Below are 21,958 nucleotides of genomic sequence, written 5' to 3' on the forward strand. Positions count from 1 at the left end.
CCCGGGGGCCCCCCACCCGGGCCTCTCCTGAGCCGCCTGTGCCCTGCCCAGGTGGGAGGAGAAGAAGGGCCGCAGCGTGCTGCCCGCTGAGAACGAGCGGGTGCGGGAGCTGCAGCGCAGGCTCGAGGAGCGCGCGGCCGAGCGCCGCAGGCAGGAGGCCCTGCTGCACGTGTCGGCCCCGCGGGCCCCGCGCCCCAAGCCCCGGGTGAGCGTGGGGACGGCCGGGGGCGGGCGGGGGCGGGGCAGCTGGGGAGGCGTTCTGGGGGGGGAGGTAATGGGGGGGGGGCCGGCCGCGGTGTGCGGGGGTGGGGTCGGGGTCCGGGGGGAGTGTGTGCGGGGGAGCGGGGCCGGCCTGGGACCTGAAGTGGGGGGGCCTCGGGACGGGGCGCCGGGACCCCCGCCGACGCCCGCCCCCCGCCGCGGCCGCCCGCAGGCGCAGCTGGAGGCGCAGCACTGGCTGGAGCAGGAGCAGAGCCGCGAGCGGAGGCTGCGGGCGCTGCAGCGGGAGTGCGCCGCCCGCAACGCCGCCTGAGCCCGGCCGCCTGCGCTCCCCTCCCCAATAAAGCGTGCGCCGGCTCGTGTGCGCCTCCTCTTCCTCGGCCGCGGCGCCCCCATCCCCGGCCCGTGGGGCGTCCCCTCCTGCAGTCTGCACCTGCCCCGAGCAGCGCTGCGCCGCCATGCAGGATGCAGCCAGGGCGCGGGACATGCTGTGCGTCTCCAGACTCGGCATTTCCCTGCGTTCGGTGCGGCCCCCCGGCCCGACCCTGGCGCTCGTCTGCGTCCCGAGGCCCCTGCCCCCCTCCAGGGCGCGCCGTCCGCAGGCGGCTTAACCTGGGGAATCCACCGACACAGGAATTGGTCCCCCATGCTGCTGAGGAGCGACGGGATCTGCCCGGAGAACCAGGACCCAGAGCCAAGCTGGGGTGACTGTGGAGCCCCTCTCCCCACCCCTGCTTTTGCCAGCATCACGGGACCCACCAGCTCGGCCCTGGCGCAGACCCTTTCTCCCCGATCCCCAGAACCAGCCCCGGGCGGGCGGGACGGGGCCTGAGGTCAGTGGGTCGCGAAATGCAACCTCAAGAATGAAGCTCACGGGGCAGTGGAGCGGGGTGGGGGGCTGAAGGGAGGGGCCAGAAGCTGCTAGAACAGATATACGGCCAAGAGAGAGGCGCTCCACACCCATGTCCTCCTTGCGCCTGCGTAGGTGATGCACCAGGGGTGGGGGTGGTGGCTGGGTGCGTACCCAGGAGGCGGGACCCCAGGGCACATTCAGACCAGGAAGGTGGGCATTTGAGCAGCGACAAGGGCAGACGGAACTCCAAAGTTGTCCCCCAATATTCAGCACTGTGTCAGAACCCCAGGACTTTCCCACAACCCAGATTGGTAAGGAGAGGAATTTCTCATCTTGCTGTCAGACGAAGGCTGAAAGTGTATTCAATTTCATTCAAAGAAATAAACCTGGCATTTCTTACATCCTGTGCTGTGCAGTAAAGTACACAATCATTTCATTCGTTATACGTGACTTGTCCGGAGAGAGTCCTTTGGGAGCTCTGAGGGAACTCAGACCCATTCAAATAGGCTTCAGTAACAAGTAACAAAACCCATCTCCCACTGGCTTTCAAAAGCAGATTAATTAGTTCACATAACTGGCAATGCAAAGGTGGAGTGGACTTCAGGATGTGCCTGCTCTAGGAACTCTTGAGTTCAGGCTGGTAGCAGTTTTAGCCTCATGACATCCAGAGGAAGAAGGGTCTTCTCACCCCAGTGGCACTCTTTGGAGGGAAACCTCTGTCCCCAAAGCCCTGGTGAACCTTACTAGCCTGAATTGGACATACTGCTGCTGGGCCAGTTCATGCAGCACGGGAATGTCCGCAGGGATCCTTGAAGCAAGCACTGTGGCAAGAGCAGGAATTATCCTTCAGCTACCAAGCTGGTCCCTGGAACAGAGGGGAGAGGTGGTGGCTGGACAAAACCGGGGTGCTCTTGGCAGCGCTGCTAGGTGGCAATAAGGTCCCCCACCTTGCCCCACTCTTGGGGACCTGGGCAGCTGCTCAGAACAGGCTTGAGAGCACTCAGGCCTTTTCCAGGGAGCCTGCTCTGTACAAACCTGGGTGGAAGCAGGCCTTGGACCGTAGCCCAGATTGTGGCCTGAGGGCAGGCCTTGTGTGGGAGAGTGGAGGTCCCTTGCCATGTGACTTTTCATCTCCTCCCCCTGAGCAGTAGAGTCTGTCTCGCCCAGCCCTTGCATCTGGGCTGGCCTCATGGATTGCTTTGGCCAACAGAGTAACAGCAGAAGTGGCCATGTGCCAGTTCTGAGCCCAGGCTTCAGGTGGCCTTGGAGCTCCCACTCACTGTCCTGGAACCCTGCCCAGCCACCGTGGGAGGGAGAGGATGCCCAGTAGCCCCCTGGGATGACAGCCCATGGCGGGGTGTGGGCATTGGTAGAGGTGGTGGTGGTGGTGGTGGTAGTGAGGCGCAACAGAAAACCCTGGCTTTTTCTTAAGATTTGAAATTAAAATTACTAATCCTGTTCTATTTATATATATGTTCATTTTTAATCATCACTTTGATTAGTCATGTATAGCCCTATTTATAAACTGAAATCCCTTAGACATTTTAAACTGCATTTATAAATGTAAAAGCTGATTTTATTTTCTAGCATTTCAGTTGTCTGGCTTACTAGGTATTTTAATTCCCAAATGTATTAAATGTACACATTTCTCTTAAAGTTATGAATTCTCTTAGTCCAAATATGACCCAAGCTCTAGAAAATCTTCTACCTTTCAACTTAAAATCACTATCAAAATCAAATACTCAAACTGTATTTTACATTGGAATCAAGAGATTTTTCTATCAGGACATTCTAACATGCCAAATTCCCTTACAATTACATAAAATTCAAGCAGATTATTGGTCAACACAACTCAAAACTACTAATGCTCTGTTTTTTATCTGCTTGTCATGATCCACACTGTTCCGGTTTGCTAATGCTGCCATTTTGCAAAACACCAGAAATGGATTGGCTTCAATGAAGAAAGGTATCTGTAAAACCTCTGTTAGCTGGGAAGGCACGTGGCTGGCATCTGCTTGCTCCTAGGTTGCATTTCAAAATGGTGTTCTCCAGGGCGTTTCTCTCTAGGCATCTGGGGGTATTCTCTTAGTTTCTCCCAGGCAAAAGTCTATTTTCAATGGCCGTTCTCAAAATGTCTCTCTTGGCTGCAGCTAACATCAGGGGTCGGCAACTCCAAGTATATCTAAGCATCAGCAAACATCTGGGCCTGTGTGGCTCTCTTTTAACATACTCCAGTGATTAAATTAAGACCCCTGCTGAATGTTCAAGGCCACACCTCCATAGAAATCATCTAATTGAAGTTATTACCCACAGTTGGGTGGGTCACATCTCCATGGAAACAACCTAATCCAAAGACTCCAACCTAATCAACACTAATATGTCTGCCCCCACAAGAATGCATTAAAGAACCTGGGGTTTCAGGGGATGTAATACATCCAAACCGTCACACACACCTAACTCAATCTTCCTGCATTGAAGACCCCGTTGAGGAGACAGCTCAGCCTACGGCATTTGGGGTGATCCTCTCACTGCCTGAGAGTTCTTAGGGACCACAGATAATGGTCATGGCCTGTGGTCTGAGTGTGCTCGGACAATAAGAACAAACTGGGCTCCCTTTTCTGGTTGCTATGGCAACAGGGATCCCCATATCCAGAGCCAGGGCTGGGAACTGGACTCAAGGAAACTACTCCACTTGCCTTCAATTCCCCAGGGCCTGGCACGCCCCGACACTGCTAGGTTGAGTGTGCCCCACATCCTCCCCCTGAGAATGAGGGAACTGGTGAGACTTGATGGGGCTGGGATTCAAACTCGGGGACCCCTGGGGTTGCCCAGATGCCTCAGAGCCCCTGGAAGCTCCAGGCGTCAGCCACCAAGCCTCTGCCTCGGTCACGGTCTCTTTCCCGGAACTCGACCCGGCCTCAATGCTCTTCCGGCGGTTTCTGACAACCCCTGCCTCGGGACGGACCTGGCGCTCCTGCTCCCCGCCCCTGCCCCCCGGCACACGGCGCCGCCTTCAGTTTGCCGGGCGTTTCAGGGCTCTGGGGCACAGGGCCCCTCTTTCCGGAGCTCTCTTCTGCCGGGGAGCCCTCCCGGACGGCCCGGCTGCGGGCTCCTCTGCGTTCCCGCTCTCCCTTCGAGGCGCCCAGCCAAGGAGTCCCGGGATCGGGCCCTCGAGGGGAAAGAGGTGGACCCGCCCGGCACAGGGCCTGGCTCTCCTGAGGTCGCGGGCTCCCCGGAGCTGCAGATCCACACCCAGTTTCCGGTCGGAAGCCTGGAGACATCGTTCCAGGAACACTCCTCACAAAGGCCTAATTAAAAGGCGGGGAAGCTGAGGTCCCGAGCGAGACCGGGGTTCCGGCCGCGGACCAGCGTCCAGCTCCGCGCGGTCGGCGGGCGGGCGGGCTTGGGCCTAAGAAGGGCGGCTAGGAGCCGCTGGGCTCCCGAGGCCACAGGCCAGACGGTCGGGGTCCACCAAGCAGCGCGCCAGGGCACCGCGCACCACAACTCCCGAGAGGCTTTGCGGTGGAGGGGCGGCCAGACGGTGGCTCTCGCGGGAACACGGGAGTCGGAGCACGAGGGCGTGGGTGGGGCCGGAAGGAGAAGCGTTTCAAAGGCGTAATAGATAGTTTTCTTAGCCAATAGGATTGAAAATTTGCCTCCTCCGCCAGTTGGTCGAGGGCGTAGGCGCGGCGGCGGCCAATGGAGACGCGCGGAGGGCGGAGCCGAGGCCTCCGGAACGGAAGTGGCCGTCTGTTTAGGCGGCGGCTTCTTGCTTGAGGAGTTCTCCTCAGCGGTTTCCGACGGTGCTTCCTCTCCCGAGTGCGTAGGCCTTCGGCGCTGCCGGACTAAGCCAGCGCCAAGTAAGGCCAGGCTTCGCGGGAAGGGGGCAGAGAGTCGGGGCCCCGGCAGATTCGGGGTTCAGGCGGCGTCGCGGCCCGCAGAGGCTTCGTCACCAGGGGCTCAGGGAGCTGCCCCGGCGCCGCTCAGGCCCGCTCGGAGCCCAGAGCCCGGGCCGCGCCGCAGCGCCCTCGGGGATCTCAGGGCCCGCGCAGTTAGACGGAGTGCGGCGCGGGCAGCGGAAGTGGGAAGGTCTCGATCCGGGCTCTGCGCTCTCCAGCGAGCAGCAGCCCCGGGGCTCGGTCCGAAATCTACGAAGGGAAACTGAGGCTTGGGGAGGGCACCGGGCGCGCCCAAGGTCACTCGGAGAGGCGGGGCGGGGCAGGTCCAGGGCCCGGGCGTGTGCGGGCCGCCCCGGGGAAGCCGCTGCAGGGTTTTCGTCCCGGCTGGCGAGGCCTCCTTTGTGTGCTCGCGCCGCTGCCCGCCATCGCGGGGCCCAGGAGGCTGCCTCGAGGCCTGCGCCTTGGGGTGCGTCCCTTTCCGGAGTTGAACGAGGCAGCAAGCGGGTGGGGGCGGCTCCCAAGAGAGGGTGGGGCCAGGCCCAGAGAGCGTCCTCCCCACGCCCGGCACCCAGTCGGCCCGCAGCCTGGGGGAGCGAGCTCCCGCTCCTGGGGCGCCTGTTCCACCCCCGCGCTCCCGAGGCTGGGCTGTGGAAATTAATCAGATTCTGAAGGCTTGAGACCCGAAACAATATACTTGGTAAATACCGCCGTTTGACCCGTTTAGGGAGAAGGAAGGGGAATGGAACCTGGGGGGAGGGGCGCCCGCGGTGGCTGTTTATTGTGGAATTTCGGCTTTTGTTTTGTGGTTGCACAGCCCATCACGTTCCCAGTCGTTCCTCCGCTCTGCGTCCGCACCGGGGTCTCAGCACCGCAGTCTTGTAGGCAAATTTGAGCTCTCCGTGGCCGGGGAGACCTATGCCCAGAAGGCTGGAGCGATCTGTCCCAGGTCACCCAGCCAGCTAGCTGGCGGCAGAGCCGAGTCGAGGACCCTGGTTTCCTGGCTGCAGGACTAGGCTTTTGATTTCGAGGTCCGTGACCAGGGGTGCTTGGAGCCCCTGGTAATGAAAGGCGGAAATGTTGGAAAGAATCGCTTTTCTGGTGGTTTGCTTTGAAGGCGGGGGAGACTTGCTGGGTTCAGTTTTATCCATGAATTCGAGGTGACACGGGAGCATTGAAGTGGTAACATGTACTGCCGGGCTTTGTGTTGCCTGAACTTGAGCTTCCAACTCTGATTCAAAAATCTTACTTTTTTGCAGAATTAGTTCTACCGTTAAAGTTCAGTGCCACATATATATTTTGTTTATTTATGTATTGCATGTATAACTGTACTTTTTAGTAAAAACAGTAAAGATTTTTTCACCTTTGTTGAAAGTTCATGCTTTAATATACTAAGTCAGCACATTTAATTTTTGTCCGCATTTGTCTACTCGTCTGTCCGTACACTGGATAAAGGAAGTGTGAGCCACAAGGTTTTCACAGTCACACAGTCACACCATATGAGCTATTTAAGTTATACATTTGTCTTCAAGAATCAAGGCTACTGGGTTGCAATTCAAGTTTCCAGGTATTTCCTTCTAGTCATTCTAATACATTAATAACTAAAAAGGGAGTTCTATAACAGTGCGTACGAATACCCTCCAGAATGATTTCTCAACTCTTTTTGAAATGAAACTGAAACTTTATTTTGTTTCATTTCTCTTCCCCTTTTTGGTCCAGAAGGCTTTCTCAATCCCATGATGCTGGGGCCAGGCTCATCCCTGGGAGTCCTGTCCTGCGTCAGTCAGTGCATTTTTGAGGTTTTCTCTATGCTGAACTCTGTGCTTGGGTTACAGCAACAAACAAGAAAGGCATGGGGCTGGCCCTGGTGGAGCTGAGGAGTGAAGATGGAGGAAATGAGAAATTCCCAGCAGTTAAGATATAGGTTGAGAGATGTGGTGTGGCAAGAGGTAAGCAGGAGTTTGGAATTGATCTTAAGGCTGGTGGGAAACTACTGAATTGAGTTTTAAGTGGGGCATAACACAGATTTGCGTCTTAGAAAAATGGCTGTTCTATGAGGAGGATGAATTAGAAAGGTGGACAAGACTAGTGGCCCAGGGACCAGCTAGGAGGGAAGAGGAGTAGCTTGGCCAGGGATTGAGTGGATTCAGATCAGTGGAATTTGGTGTCTGTGATTGTTGGTTGACAGTGCTTCATTCACGGTTCTGGAGGAAAAATTGAGGTGCTACTCAATGCGCACAAAATAATTGATTTATTTGCTGTATGAAAATGAATTTTTATGTTCTTTGTATATGTTATGTGTCTTTATTTTGAAATGATTTACCTACATCTTTAACTGTCCCCAGATCTGTAGTCTTTGGAGAGTAAGGTAGCTCACGTAAAATATTATAGGGCTGACCCTTTATCATTGAGATAGGACTGACTTCTATGTTCTTTCAACTTGGCTTTCTTAAAGTTCTTGTTTTTCAGCTGACATTTTGAGGTTTTTCTGAGGACAAAGGCGAGGAGCACAGATACTGCTTTACCTCGAGGTCAGGGTTCAAGTTTTAGGAAACATGAGGTTTGAGTATGGAGGTGGGGTGGGGATGGAGGGTGCTGCTGCAAGGATCTGGAATTTCCTTGGGAATTTTTTTTTTTTTTACTCCAGGAATAAATAAGTACTGCCAGTTTTATTGAGTATCATACATGAAGAACAGGAAAGGCCTGAAAACTTCTCAAAATGGGTATTATCAGTAGCCTGCCATGCAAGGGAAATTGTGACCATAAAGCTTTCCTGGGGTATTCTGTTTATACCGCATGGTTTCCTGGTACACCTGTTAAGAGTACATTAACTGCAGCATGTACTTCCAGGTAGCTGGATAAATTGGTTTTCTGTATAGATTGATTTGACATACCCAAATTTAAAGTTAAAGAATATCTGTTAAATAACAACTATTTATTTTAGAATCATAGCAGCAGTTCTTTCTGATGTTATGAATGTCATTCAGTTTTCTGTAGGGGGTTACCCTTAGCATCTCCTGACTTACTAAGTCCCTGCTTATGTCACAGAAACACCCTGCCAAGTGGGTGTGGTTATCTCCGTTTTACATGTCCTAGGGCCCAGGAGTGTCAGTGTCACTTGGCCAAGGTCACACAGAACCAGGGCCAGGATCGTTACCCCGTCTGAGTCCAACTTCTTGGCTCTTTTTTTCTGGGTGGTGTTATGCCGCCCGTATTTTCTGGGGTGGGAAAGCACACGTCCAGGTCTTCTAGTAGCTGCGAATAGTAAAAATAAAACTTAAAAGTGGGGAATAATGATCTTTATTTCTGTGTTCCTTTTTCTCCCCAAGTAACATCTACCCAGAGAGACCTGAGGATAAATATTTTCAGAAACTTAATTTTTGGTGACTGCATTATATTTATGAAGAATCTAGTTCTCCTCCCTGAGTGAGTCTCCTTTGCCTCCCACAGCTAGGGGAGGTGGTCTTGGCACCCACCCCATATACCCCCTCGCATGGTCCTATCTTCCTTCCAACTATTGCCAAACTCTACTGCTTGCATCTGGACTAGAATTTACAACACCTCCTTGATGGTTTCCAGTTCTTAACTGCTCTGGCCCCTCCAAGTTGAAAATGCCTCGAGTAAAAATGTTCCCTCTGTTTTTAAAATTTCCCCTTGTTTCTGATAGTGGCTGTATTTTTACTTGCAAAGCTCCATTTCCCCCACCCATCTCTGAAATCCACCCCCCTCCCATGAGCAGTTTGCGCCATCTCTTCCAGGTGAATAAAATGAGCATGAAATGAGCTTGTTAATTTCATTTCAATGGGGGAAAAATTCTTATTTGTTAAGTAAGTGCTTGTTTGTGCCAAGTGCTGTGCTCAGGTGGGGACACAAATAAAAAAGGAAATTGTGATAAGTATGCAATTTAGAGTTGTTTACTGTGTTAAGGGAGTGCAGTTAAATGATTAAATCAGAATGGGGAGGAGCGAGAGAAATGGCAGTAGGTGGGCCTTGAAGGAAGAGCAACAGGAGTTTCTCAGTTTGGAGGGTGGGGGGTCCATTGTGGGTGACTGTAGATGAGCCCATAGTGGGTGACAGGCCCCTGGGGTACCTGGAGTAAATGAAGTCCCATCAGTTCCACTCTCATGTTTGTTTGGAACCATGAATTTGTTCCAGTGGGATGGATATATTAGGGAACAATTGGAAGCATAATGGGAGTTTCACATTTGCTTGGGCACAGTTTTCTTTGTGAGAATACTAGGTGAAGAGCGAAATTGAGCCCAGCTGAACCAAGCCAGCTTCTGCTGTTGACTTGTGTCCTGAGCCCCACCTGTGAACCTCATGTTACAACATTCACCCTCCTTCCCCACCTCACAATAACTCACAAGTTGCAGCGCTGCCACGCCCACTTCCACAGCACACTCCAGGCCTGATTCAAGGTAGAGTATCACAGCCATTGTAGCTTGTGCATATTTCTTAACTGTTTACCACGTGTGAAATTACACTGCTGGTTTCATTAAGTTCTTTTCTTTTTTTTTTTTTTTTTTTTTAATGTATCTGACGAAGTGTTTGTTTGTTGTATCCCTAACCCTTAAACACACGGGGCTTATGCCTAATGCTTTATGTATAATATGGTGTTTTTTAGGGATATACATCATGTTATAGCAAATCTGATTGTAACTGCAGATGAGGCAGAAAGATGGGTCGGGAAGGGGAGGTTGGCTACATTATAAGGTAGGTGTTAAATGACACATTGGCACATATTCTTTAGGAATAGGTATAATCATTCAGGAGCATTAGCAAAATTCTTGGGTCTTTTGGAGTCTGGTGGTCTTTTTTGATTTCCTTAGGGCATTAGACTTCAGGTTCTTCCTTCTATTCTTGTGCTTTTCCTGTCTCCATTAAAACATCCCATTTCTGTAGGTGCTTGCTGTTCTTTATGGCTAAGGACTTTGATTTTCTCTCTTACTTTACCACCAACATCGAGTGTTGAAGTAACAGTTGAAGAGGGCCTGGCTTAGGGCTTCATTAGGGCCTGGGCTGCACCTTGCAGGCCCAGTGCCGGATCTCACTGCCAAGACAAGTACCCCTAAGAGAACTGGGTTGGGTAGCTCTGGTGACAGCTTGCATCCAGGTGTTGGCCAGCCCACAGGTGCATCTGCCCAGGGGTGGAAGGGAATATCTGCTCTGAGGGTCCCTGGGAGCTAGCCTAGTTGAGATCAGCACCTTCTGTTGTACGTATGAGGGAATGGCCACTGTGTGGCCACTGCTCAGCTGCACCTGCTCCAGGGTCTGCTTTTAGTGGCTGATGTGGGCCATTTAGTGTTTCTGGACTCACTCCACAAACACATATAGACACATCACCCCCTCCTACTCCTGGATCTAGTCAGTAGAAGCTAAGCCTCCTAGCTGGCCCTCTTTCGGGCTGGCAGCTGGGCGTGCTGGCCTGCACATCCTGTGGCCAGTGACCTTGGTCCCTGGAGAAGGCTGTGAGGTTGTTGGTCTCGGGGGTTAGGTCAGATTTACCCCATTCACCTATGTGTCTTTTCTTCTTCTGTGGAAGATCCTTAGGTTTCCTTCATTCATTGTCCTTGCTCCTGGCCCCTGGAAGTGACTGGTTTGTGTTGCCAGGCCGCCAGAGCCCAGGCCACACTGCTGAAAGAAAATTGGAAGTAAGGAGTCAGGGACGGGGGGAAAGCACGGAACTTTCATGCTGTCCCAGAGAAACCTTTTTACAAAGGCGCGTGTGGAGACAAGGTACTCGGTTAGTTGCCTGACACAATGAGGAGATTGGAGTTGGTGTCTTCGAATGTCCCTCCCACTTCTGAAAATCCTCTAAGGCTGTTACTGATACAGCTTCATCAGACACGGTTGTTAGAGAATTAGGGTGGCCCCAGGCTCCAGGGATTTCATTGACAAAAAGGTCAACCTAGAATTTGGAGGGCATTTTTCATAACATTGCCCAAAAAGCTATGGAGAAATTTATAACAATAGCCTCTTTGAGAAGAGCAGAAACAAAGCTCAGCCTTGGCCATCCAAGCAGCAGGTGTGTCCTGGAGATCCCTGGAGCCTGGGGAGGGCAGCTCAGGACTCCTGCTGCCAGAGCATATCCATACAGGTATGTCTGGGGTTATGGCCCATGGCAGAGTATTTTTGAATATTTGGCTAAACCCCTTCTAGTTAAAATGCTTGGTTCTAGGCCCATGGGCCTCTGTGCAAAAATATTACATGACGTTTATTTTAAATTTTTATATTTAATTTTTTTTCATCAATTTTGGGGAAAGCTTAAGTCCATTTTAAATTCTTGGCCCTTGCTTTCAAGGCCGGTATCACATAAGGACAGCTCTGCACAGGCAGTGCATCTGTTTCTCATTGATGGGCCTTGTGTTTGGAGAGCATGAAAGAATTTCCCTGCCCCTCCTGTGACAGATCACTGAGCAAGTGTGAAGGCCCCTTGGCTCTAGTGCTTCTTGCAGGCCTCAGGGCATTGCCGTTGTGGCCTCATGGCTGGAGGTGGCTTCATGAGGGTCAAAAGAGAAATTTGACAAAGACCAAGTTTAGTTGCACAGCATCAGCACACCTCACCTCCCCAAGCAGTCTGCTGCTTCCCACTTTTATCAAATTCCTTCGTCCAGTCCCTGTGAAAACCTCTAGGGAGACCAGTGTCAGGATCCCGGAGCCTCTCTAGTAATGAACATCTCTGGGAGAGGGCAGTCCCCCGCCTCTGTGCCCACTTGCTTCAGCCTCCGGAGTTCTCTATGCCTGAGAAGTCGTGATTAGCTACATCCTGCCAGTTCTTTTCTAGATGTGAATAAAACCTTGCTCAGAGCCAGAAATGTTTGTGCATGAACCTTAGCAAAGATGAGGAAGGCTTGGCCCTCTCTTGTTCCAGTTCCACTTGGGGGAGAAGTTTTGCTTTGCTCTTACCTTGGAGCACTCACACTTGTAAGAAGAGCTACAATTTCTGGCCTCTTTGATGTAATACATACTTCTTATTTAATTTACTGATTGTCTTTCCAGTTAGAATATTCTCCCCATATTGCTTGGTTCACTGCTCTACTTCTAGACCCTGGAGCAGTGCCTGCCCCACAGCAGGCACCTGTAATAGATCTTGAGTTAGTTAGCTGGCGGATTTGCCTCCTGAGCACTTCTCATTCACTGTTTCAGTTTCACTCATGTGAGAGCTACAAAGTAAGGGACGTTTGCCCTACATTTCAGATGAGGACACTGAAGCATGGGGTCAAGTATTTGCACAAGGCTACAGGGCTTACATGGCCAGAGCCTGGATGATTTTGTCGCCTACCTGGCCATGAGCCCTTGTTTGTATATCGAGCAGGAACTTGTGTTTTTCTTGGGTAGTGTGCCGGTTTGAGTGTATTGTGTCCCCCAAATGCCATTATCTTTGTGGTCTTGTGTGGGGCAGAAGTTTTGGTGCTGGTTAGATTTGCTTGGAGTGTGCCCCACCCAGCTGTGGGAGATAATTTTGATGAGATGTTCCCATGGAGGCGTGGCCCCACCCATTCGGGGTGGGCCTTGATCAGTGGAGCTACATAAATGAGCTGACTCGGGGGGAGTAAGAGAGTGCAGCTGGGAGTGATGTTTTGAAGAGAAGCAAGCTTTCTAGAAAGGAACGTCCTGGGAGAAAGCCGTTTTGAGGTCGGAGCTTTGGAGCAGACGCCAGCTGCCTTCCTAGCTAACAGAGGTTTTCCAGACACCACTGGCGGTCCTCCGGTGAAGGTACCCGATTCCTGAGGTGTTACCTTGGATGCTTTGTGGCCTTAAGACTGTAACTGTGTAGTGAAATATACCCCTGTTTTATAAAAGCCTGTCCATCTCTGGTGTTTTGCATTCTGCAGCATTAGCAAACTAGAACAGGTAGTAAGGCATGGTTATTGATGTGACTGTGGTATCACATTTCCAATCTAAGAAACTTTAGAATGGAAGGCGTTGGCAAATTTTAGTGATCATGCCCAGTGCCCCAGTGGGCCCTTCAACAGGCCCTAGGACATCACCAGTGGCTGTGGTGGGTTGGCTGTGTGCAGCAGGTCTTTGGAATATGCATTCAGTAATTCTACTTTGGAAATTTCATCTGTGGAAATACTAAAAATAAAATATGGCAAAACTTTTATGTTACCATTTAAAAGGCAGGGAGATGTGAGCTAGACAGTACAGCCCATGGCTGGTCAGGGCCTGACACTGGCATTTCCTTGATGAGAGCATTTAGGCTTCTCTGCTTTCAGCACACCAGCATAAAAAGGGCTCACCCTGGCTGGCTCATCCAAACTCCCAGTGTGTCCACATAGCCATTGATAAATTTGCAATGTGAACTACCTGATTGTTGCTGCACAGAATGAGTGGCTGGGTGTGCCTGTGCAGTGTCTCCCGTAAGAATGCACAAGAAGTCACACTAGAATCGGTGTTGCTTGGTGATCGTCCCACCAGGTTAGTGGAAGTTAGGGCCCTGATTTTCAGTGGGTGATGGTATCCATCTCGGCTGACCTGGCCTGGCTTGATAGCTCTATATGCTTGCCATGAGGCTGGGCTGGACAGAGGAGGGGCTCATCAGAGCGCCTTTTCCTTTGGACAGGCCAAGTCGTTGCTGCTTGGTCTTTTCTGCTGCACCTTTTCCCTGTCATTGTTTATGGGAATGACTTTTCCTTCCGACTAGTCCACTTCCTGTTTTCTGCCTGTTTCATACCATTCAGTACTGATTTTATTTGTCAGGTTTCTACTCAAGTTTGTGTGGGGAGAAGTGGGTCATTCCCTCAAGGGTCTGTGATAGGTTTATTGGAAGAAAATTAACCTCTAACGATAACAATGAGTAGTCAATAAGAACCCAGAAGTACTAAACCCATCTACTCCCTCCCATCCAGCTGGTCACCTCTCTCTCTTCTTGCTACACTCTGCCACTGCCTCTGAGCCAAGCCATTTTTTTTTGTGCCTCAGTTCCTGTAAGAGTCCTCTGCTACCCATTGTGCATTCTCTCTTGTTCAGTGTCCAGTCTGCCCTCACAGCACAGAGGTGACACAAGCAGTCTCTCTAAATGCAGGTCTTACTGTGTCATCTGTCACAAAACCCTCAAAGGCCGCCCTGCTTATGTGGTTTATGAGGCTGGTGCCTTCTGGGCCCTCGCTGCCTCTTTCCCTCACCCCCTCCACACAGTCCTCACCTGGGTGCTCTCCTTTCCCGCATTTCACTTCTAGAGTAACTCCTCCTTTCACTCGGCCTCATCTCCCTTGTCACTTCCTCCAGGAAGCCTATTGTGGCCCTAAGAACAGTTTGGCCTTGGGTGCAGCTCCTTGGCTGCTGCTTCCACTTGCTGGGAACAGCCCTCCTGGGTCATCAGTCGCCCACTTCCTTGGGACAGAGCCCAGGGGCCTTGTTTAGTTCTCCCCTGCCTGTCATCGCTTCTGACTGGTGGCTTCTTCCTCCTTTAAAGTCTGGATTTTGCCTGATATCTCCAGGTTCTGTAATTTTTTATTCTCTTTTGCCATTTCTTTCTCCACCTGCCTGTGTTTTCACATAGAATCTGATAGCTTGACCCCCATCCCCATTCTCCTGAAGTTTTTTGCTGCCTCTCTCACAGTTATACCTGGATATCCCAGACCCAGCATTTCTAAAGCTGAGATTCTTTACCCACATCATCTGCTGCTTTTCTCCCTTCCCTAAGTTCAGGTCTGCAATGTCACATCTACCCAGCTGGATGCCTTTGCATGAGTTGCTTCTGTCTCACCTCTGTCAAAGTCTGCCTTAGGGATTCCTGGCCTCAGGCTGTGCTGGCCAGTCCCAGTGCTGCTGTCTTAGGACTTTTCTTAGTGGCAGGGACACCATCGACCACACCTATATTTGTCTCCCTTAACCCTGAGTCATTTATTCTTTCAGTAAATAGACGCAGAACACCTCCTTTGGGCAAGACACTGTCTCTACAAAGTAGACAGAGCCCTTGTGCCCATAGGACACCCAAGTGAGGGCAGATGAATGATTGCAGAGAATAAAGGGTGGTGGTGCCATTTGCTGAGCTGGAGGAGCATGGGGGGTGGGGGGATGGGGGTTGGAGGGAGGTAGAGGCAGGACCCCTTTGTGGGCAAACTGAATTGAGAAACCTGAAACACATCATCTGTGTTCTAGATTGTTTCTAGAATTAGTACATCTGATTCTAGCACTGTCACAGTATTTATGTAAGAGTGTGGGTTCTGGCGTTGGGATACCTTGGTTTAATTCAGGGCTGTGATATTTACTGGTTGTGGGCTTTGGGCAGATTACTTCCCTTATCCTTCAGTTCCTCACGTGTGAAATGATGATAGGAGGATTACACAAGATGGTGTTTGGAAAGCATAAGGCCTTGCACATAGAAAGTGGCCAGTGGGGTTTCAGCTGTTGTTAGTTTTATTCTTCTGACAGCCTCTGTCACCTGCAGGATCTGGAGCCTGGTAGCTGGTCAGGGCTCAAGGCCCCTTGCCAGCAGACCTCCACCCTCTGTCTGTGTGCCACACTTCCATGTTCCCACACCCGTCTGCTTGGACTGCCCCTTTCCCACTTGAATCCCTGGTAAAATCCAGCTCCTTGGTTGATTTTCCGCAGGCCAGCCCTCCCGCTTTATCTGCCCTCCTGATGCCCAAAAAACAGATTCGGCAGGAGTTGCTGGATTGGCCCTGGGTGTGGAGGGCATAAAAGGCATGAAGAACTAGAAGCTCAGAAAAAATTCTCCAGGGATGCAGGGGTACATGAGGGTGGTTTCAGAGAGCAAGGCAGGGCCTGTGGGCTGAGGGGGGAGACCATCTCTGGGACAGTCACATCGTTAACAATAGCATTTGAAAAGGCTAAAAACCTATCAAGTGAGAGGCAAGAGGCTTCTGGAACAGCTAAGGTGTGTGAGGCCTCAGACACATCTCTCCTTCTCTGACAGTGGTGCCTTGGTCAGCTTTTCTCATTTCTAACATACACTATGGATATGGATGATTTTTCAGAAAAAAAGAAGAACTATTATAGGTGCATAACCAAATGTAAGATGCTCCTTGGGATCAGAAACATAAACATGAGTGAGCATCAGAACCCAGAAATGTGGCTAGACTGGGACAGTGACCCCTAAGGGGAGGTTGGGGTGCTGCTCCCTGCTGTGCACACTGGTGGGGCCAGTCTCTGCCCTGGCCAGAGCCTCTGCCCTGAATGCCCACCTAGGTGTAAAGGTTCGGTTGACAAGGGTTAGCTTTGGGAAGTATGGTGCCATTCTGAGTGCATGAGGGTGTCGGTGATGCCACAGGGTGTGCCGCACTGGAGAGGTCAGGAGTGTCGCTGGCTGTCTGTGATGGAGTCCTGAGGTTCTTTCCCCTAAACCATTCGTTCAGAGTCAAGACACTGGGTGTCCCCACAGTGTGCTGTTTCCCCAAGTGGGACCAGACCGTAAAGTGCTGGGGAAGGTGGGTTGGTTCAAGCTGGGCAGTCCCTTTGGGCTGGCCTCCCCTGGTAAAATTAAGCCCTGTCTTCCTCTGCTGTTTTACACCTAGTTCATGTACTTCAGTTGTGACGTAGACCTTAGCTGCCTGCCAGCACTCCCACCCTCCCCCTCCAGTCGACCCTAAATGAGGTGGGGAGGTATGCGACCCTCTTTTATGAGAGCTGGGTGGGGTGTGGCCTTACACAGCCTGTCAGGGCTGCAGCAGAGGTGTGGGTCTGGTGGTGGAAAGTGAGTCTGCAAGCTTGTGGGGCAGGAACAGGAGTGGGGTTGCCTTTTCCCCGTTCTTGGTGCTGTCTTTGCATCAGCCTGTTCTCCAGTGTCATCCCAGGCCTGTCCAGGGAGCTGCAGAGAAGGTGACAGCCTCACCCAGGGTCCACACCATCCGGCTGCAGAGAGCTGCTCCAACTGCAGTACCAGGGTGCGTCTGCAGGCAGCACTGGGGAGTCAGGACTTGACGGGAACCGCAGAAAGGTTGCAGTGGTTAGAAGTGTGTTCCAGAAGGTTCACTTGGCAGTGGGTGGGAGATCAGTTACAAGGAGGCTGTGGTAACGGTTCAGGTGAAAAGTGGAGAGAGTGGCACTTGGGGGTGAAATGAAGGATGTTATTTGGGATGTGGTCGCACTTCTGCCTCCTAGATGTTCCTCAGGTAGGTCTGCCTCTCTCCACTCCCAGCCGTTCTTCTCAGCGGTTGTCCCGTGGAGTGATGGCAGGAGCACCAGCAGCGCCCCCTTTATAAAATGCACAGGACTGCACCATCTCCTTGCCCGTCTCTCAGACCGGATCCTGTCATCTTGCATACATTGTCAACCCTTACATATTTTTAATTCTTACCGTTTTCTTCAGTACCTGGCTTCCATACTAACATTTTCAGTTTTCCTCCCACCCTCCTGACTTAATGTCACTAAAAACTAAAACCTGATTGACCAAATCCTTAACGAGGCTCTGGGTTGTCTTGTAGCTGGCCGTTGCCCCAAAGGTGAGCTAAGGCCCAACAACGGGATCCATACCTCAGGGCCTCATCCCTGCTGCAGACCATGTGTGGGCTGGTTCCTCCCCAGACAGGCTGCTTCTGGGTCACTAAAAAAGTCCGGTAAAGTTATACACACCCTTGTGTGAGAAATAACCACCACTCTAAACAGCACCAAGAACTTCTACATCTCACTTCAGAAAATTCAAAGAACAGTGCTACATAATCAAAGGATTTTCATCTACCAACTTCTACTTTCATATATTAATATTTCTCTTTTTTCCTTTTAGACTTTCTTTTAAGGTGCCTGACCCTAAAACAACTGACCTTTACCACCACCTCTCAACAAGTGGTTCAGTCTGTCCTCCACCACCAAAAAAATCTCAACAGGGGAGTGACCAAAACTGGGTTTCTTTTCTTGACCCAGCCGCCAGCCCTACTCTCCTTGACACTACCTCTCACTCCCCCATCCTGACTGCCTGGAAGCTTATCTTTGCAGTTGTGGAACTGCAGGAAAAAACAATTTGGACTGCAGGGAATAAAAGGAAAAAAGACAAGTTCAGACACTAACTATTCTAAATATCAAACTCGCTCTGGACCGCCCTCTTGTCCTGGCACCGTTGCACCTGAGAGGCTCCTAAATGGGTAGTTCCTTAGCTCCCTTCTCTTCTCCAGACTTTACCCCTCCAGGGGCCTGATTACCACACAGGAAAACTTTCTGAACCACGTTATCCTAATTGCGACCACAGTAAATCCCTCACCCTTCCCAGTGACCAGCCCCTTTACTGTCTTCTAGGGCTTTTCCTCCCTTCCCAGCTCTTTAAAAGTGTTCTGTCCTTTGTTTCAATGGAGTTGAGTTCTGCTCTTTCCCCATTGCTATAGCAGCTTCTGAATAAAGTCATCCTTGTCTGTATAACATTGCCCGGTGCCATTTGCTCTTTGAGAAACTAGAGAGGCTCTGGGCTCAGTTCCTCCATTTGTACAATAAAACAGTCATTTCTTTCCCTTCACAGTTGCTCTGAGGAGTAGGTGAGCTAAGGTGTGTGTAGGAAAGCAGGTTGTTTTTGTTGTGATGGTTCTAACTCTCTTGTTTAATCTCATCTTCCCAGCAGCTAGTATAGTACTTTGCTAGCGTTTCAACAACCAGAAAGGAGGGCAGTGGATAGCTTGATGATTGTGATGGCAAGCTTTGGGGCCCAGCAGTCCTGTGTTGCAACAGAATAATGTGGGATTCAGTGAAATAAAGTATGTGAAGCATTTGACAGAGTACCTAGCTTACAGAAGGGCTCAGTAAATTACTGAACTGAGCTTTGTTACTGATGCAGGTGGCAGCACTGATCAACTCGATGCCTTTGTTTTTTCAGGATTTGAAGGTACTAGAAATCTGTCTGGCTCCAAAGTCTTGTGCAGGCCAGAGGCTGACTAACCTGCACGTGAGGAGTTGAGAACTCCCAGCTTCCTGCGAGCCCCAGTGCGGACCCCTTCCTGTTCTGTAGGTCAGAGCCAGCGCGCACAATGAGCACAGTAAGTTCTGTCAGCTTGGGATTCTGTTTTCAGAACTAAAAGACTGCCTAACTACATGGCAGCACAGGAGCAGGATTGCCTAAAGGTCCTTCTGGGGAACTTGGGTACTTGACAGAGTGTGTGCAGCAGACCTCCTGTTGGTAACCCCAGCTTATCTCAAGCTGAATTTGAATTCAAAATGTCAAGGGTGGGGCTTTGGCTGCCGGAAGACAGAAGGCTGAGAAGGAATGGCCTTAGGTTTTGAAACTTCATACCTTCCAAGTAGCTGTCAATGTCCTAGAAACATTAGGGCTTCTTGTTCTCCTTCAACAAGCATTTATTTAGTCATTCGCAAACAGTTTTCCCTTCTGTTTCCTGTTTAATTTTTGTTCCAGTATGAGCGCACTGGTGATAATCGGTAGTGAGAGTCTTCTCACATTCAGGAACCAAAGTTGATGAGTCATCATAACAACTGTTAGTACTTTTATCAAACCTCAGGTGCAGTGTCACCCAGAGCCCCTTGAGTTTTAGAGAAGACTGGAAGTCCCCCAGCCCCAGTTTGCTCCCTGCTCACAGTCAAAACCCACTCGTCAAGGTTGCTCTAAGGATCATAGCTCAGAACAGTTGCTTCCGAGAAACTGAATTCTTATCAGGTGGACCAGATGGAAAACAACCTGCTCATCTCATTCCATGCTCAGGGGTACTGTGCACTGTTCTGGGAGGTGGAGGGCTGAGGAGATGAGCCAACAGTGAGGAATCTAGTGGATCCTGTTCCTGGCCCTCCTGACCACCCCCTGCCCCTTTGTGCTCCAGGCCCTCTACTGACATTCATGTCCATCTTGCTCAGGGGGACCAAAGGGCTTTCTGCTCAACTGGATCCACCCTTTTAAAAGGCAGGTGTGGTTTTAAATGGTGACCCTTCCCCCCTTGGTCCTTGATCTGCAGATTGCCAATGCTGCTCTCACCTGTGGGAAAATACATGGGCTGAGTCTTGGCCCCTCACCTCTGGAGCCTGCACAAAAACCACTGGGAAAGGCAAAGCAGTGGCAGAGAGTGTATGAGGAAACTGGTCAAAATAGCCTAAGAATTGTATGAATAACTTCATGGTAGTGACTAACCAGAGGGTTGTTTTTTTTAATAACCCTTGCTTTTTTTTTTTGTCTTCTGAGCAGGTTTATTGAGATACATTGACACAAAATACAGTCCATCCAAATACACAACCAGTGGTTCACCGTATCATCACATAGTTGTGCATTCATCACCACAGTCAATTTTAGAACATTTCATTACTCCAAAAACAAAACATCCCATACTCCTTATCCCACCCACTCCCATTATTGACCCTTAGTATTGGTGTGGTACATTTGTTACTGTTGATGAAAGAATATTAAAATGCTACTGTTAACTATAGTCCATAGTTTGCATTAGGTGCATTTTTTCCTGTATACCACTCTTATTATTAACTCCTTGTAATAGTGACACACGTGTTCTACTTCATGAAAGAACATTTTTATGTTTGTACTATTAACCACAATTGTCCACCGCAGGGTTCACTGTGTTATATGGTCCCATATTTCATTCTCTGGCTTTCCTTCTAGTGACATACACGACCCTAAACTTCTATCAACTGCAATCACTTGCATAATTCAGTGCTCTTAACCCTTGCTTTTTTAAATTTGCATTTCCTCAAGACATCTTTCCTTATTCTTTTATTTAGGCTATGTCTTATATGCAGCATGGAGTTGGGTTTTACTTTGTGAGGCAATCTGAAAATCTTACTCTTTTAATAGGTCATTTAAGCCTACTTATATGTATTGGTATTACTGCCATGTTTGGTCATTTTGTCGTATTTACATACAGAAAATAGAAATACATGGTCCTTCGGAATATTGTGTGATGAATTTTCTTTGTTCTGTTGTGGTTGTTTTATTTTTATGTATTTGTATGTTTCTTTCGATATTTAGGAAAGTTGGTTTATATATATATAAAATAAAAATATACACATATATAGTAACTGTATATAATTATACATATATGTATAATATATATATAAGGTTAGGGTTAGTGTATAATTTTATATATTGTATATTTAGGGTTAGAGTTATGTATATATAAATAATATATATATTATATATAATAATAAAAATATATGCGTGTGTATATATATACACACACACATATTTTTTAATTGAGATTGTTCACTTTCCATACAATTATCCAAAGATCCAAAATGTACAGTCAGTTGCCCATGGTACCATCATACAGCTGTGCATCCATCACCACAATAATTTTTTTTTTCCATTTTTAGAACATTTTTATTACTCCAGGAAAGAAATAAAGACAAAAAAAGGAAACTCAAATCCTTCCATGCCCCTAACCACCCCCCCCAACTCCATTATTGATTCATAGTTTTGGTATACTACATTTGTTACTGTTGATGAAAGAATGTTAAAATACTACTAACTGTAGTATATAGTGTGCAATAGGTATACTTTTTTCCATATATGCCCCTCTATTATTAGCTTCTAGTTATAGTGTCATACATTTGTTCTAGTTCATGACAGAGATTTCTAATATTTATACAGTTAATCACAGACGTTGTCCACCTCAGGATTCACTGTTTTATGCATTCCCATCTTTTAACCTCCACCTTTCCTTCTGATGATTTACGTGACTCTGAGCTTACCCTTTCCACCACCTTCACACACCTTTCAGCATTGTTAGTTATTCTCACAACATGCTACCATCACCCTTGTCCATTTCCAAACATTTAAGTTCACCCTAGTTGAACATTCTGCTCATAATAAGCAACCACTCCCCATTCTTTAGCCTCATTCTATATCCTGTTAACTTATATTTCATGTCTATGAGTTTGCATAGTATAATTAGTTCCTATCAGTGAGACCCTGCAATATTTGTCCTTATGTGTCTGACTTATTTCACTCAGTATAGTGTCCTCAAGGTTTCTTCATCAACTCATTTTTTTTTAATATTCGTTTTATTGAGATATATTCACATACCACACAACTCATTTTTTTAAAGATGATTTTGTTCACACCCCATACATTCTATCCTAAGTAAACAAT

The 21,958-nt window shown here is 49.4% G+C and overlaps 2 protein-coding genes across 6 annotated transcripts in view; both read left to right on the forward strand.

The window, feature by feature from the left end:
- CFAP99 (cilia and flagella associated protein 99) overlaps nt 1–1,104 on the forward strand; it is a 34,440-nt gene extending 33,336 nt beyond the window's left edge. The window contains exons 14-15 of the mRNA XM_037829278.1: nt 52–205; nt 434–1,104. Of these exons, the coding sequence (XP_037685206.1) occupies nt 52–205; nt 434–532 (253 nt within the window). The 3' untranslated portion in view covers nt 533–1,104. The remainder of the gene's footprint in view (nt 1–51; nt 206–433) is intronic.
- A 3,705-nt stretch (nt 1,105–4,809) lies between these two features.
- Nucleotides 4,810–21,958, forward strand: part of RNF4 (ring finger protein 4) — a 34,771-nt gene continuing 17,622 nt past the window's right edge. For 2 of the 5 annotated variants that reach the window (XM_037829277.1, XM_037829273.1), the window contains exons 1-2: nt 4,810–4,932; nt 18,734–18,893. In XM_037829277.1, coding sequence (XP_037685205.1) covers nt 18,885–18,893 — 9 coding nt within the window. In that variant the 5' untranslated portion in view covers nt 4,810–4,932; nt 18,734–18,884. The other 3 variants (XM_037829276.1, XM_037829275.1, XM_037829274.1) reach the window with 3 other exon arrangements.

The sequence above is a fragment of the Choloepus didactylus genome, chromosome 3, assembly GCF_015220235.1.
Source record: "Choloepus didactylus isolate mChoDid1 chromosome 3, mChoDid1.pri, whole genome shotgun sequence".
Classification (NCBI taxonomy): domain Eukaryota; kingdom Metazoa; phylum Chordata; class Mammalia; order Pilosa; family Megalonychidae; genus Choloepus; species Choloepus didactylus.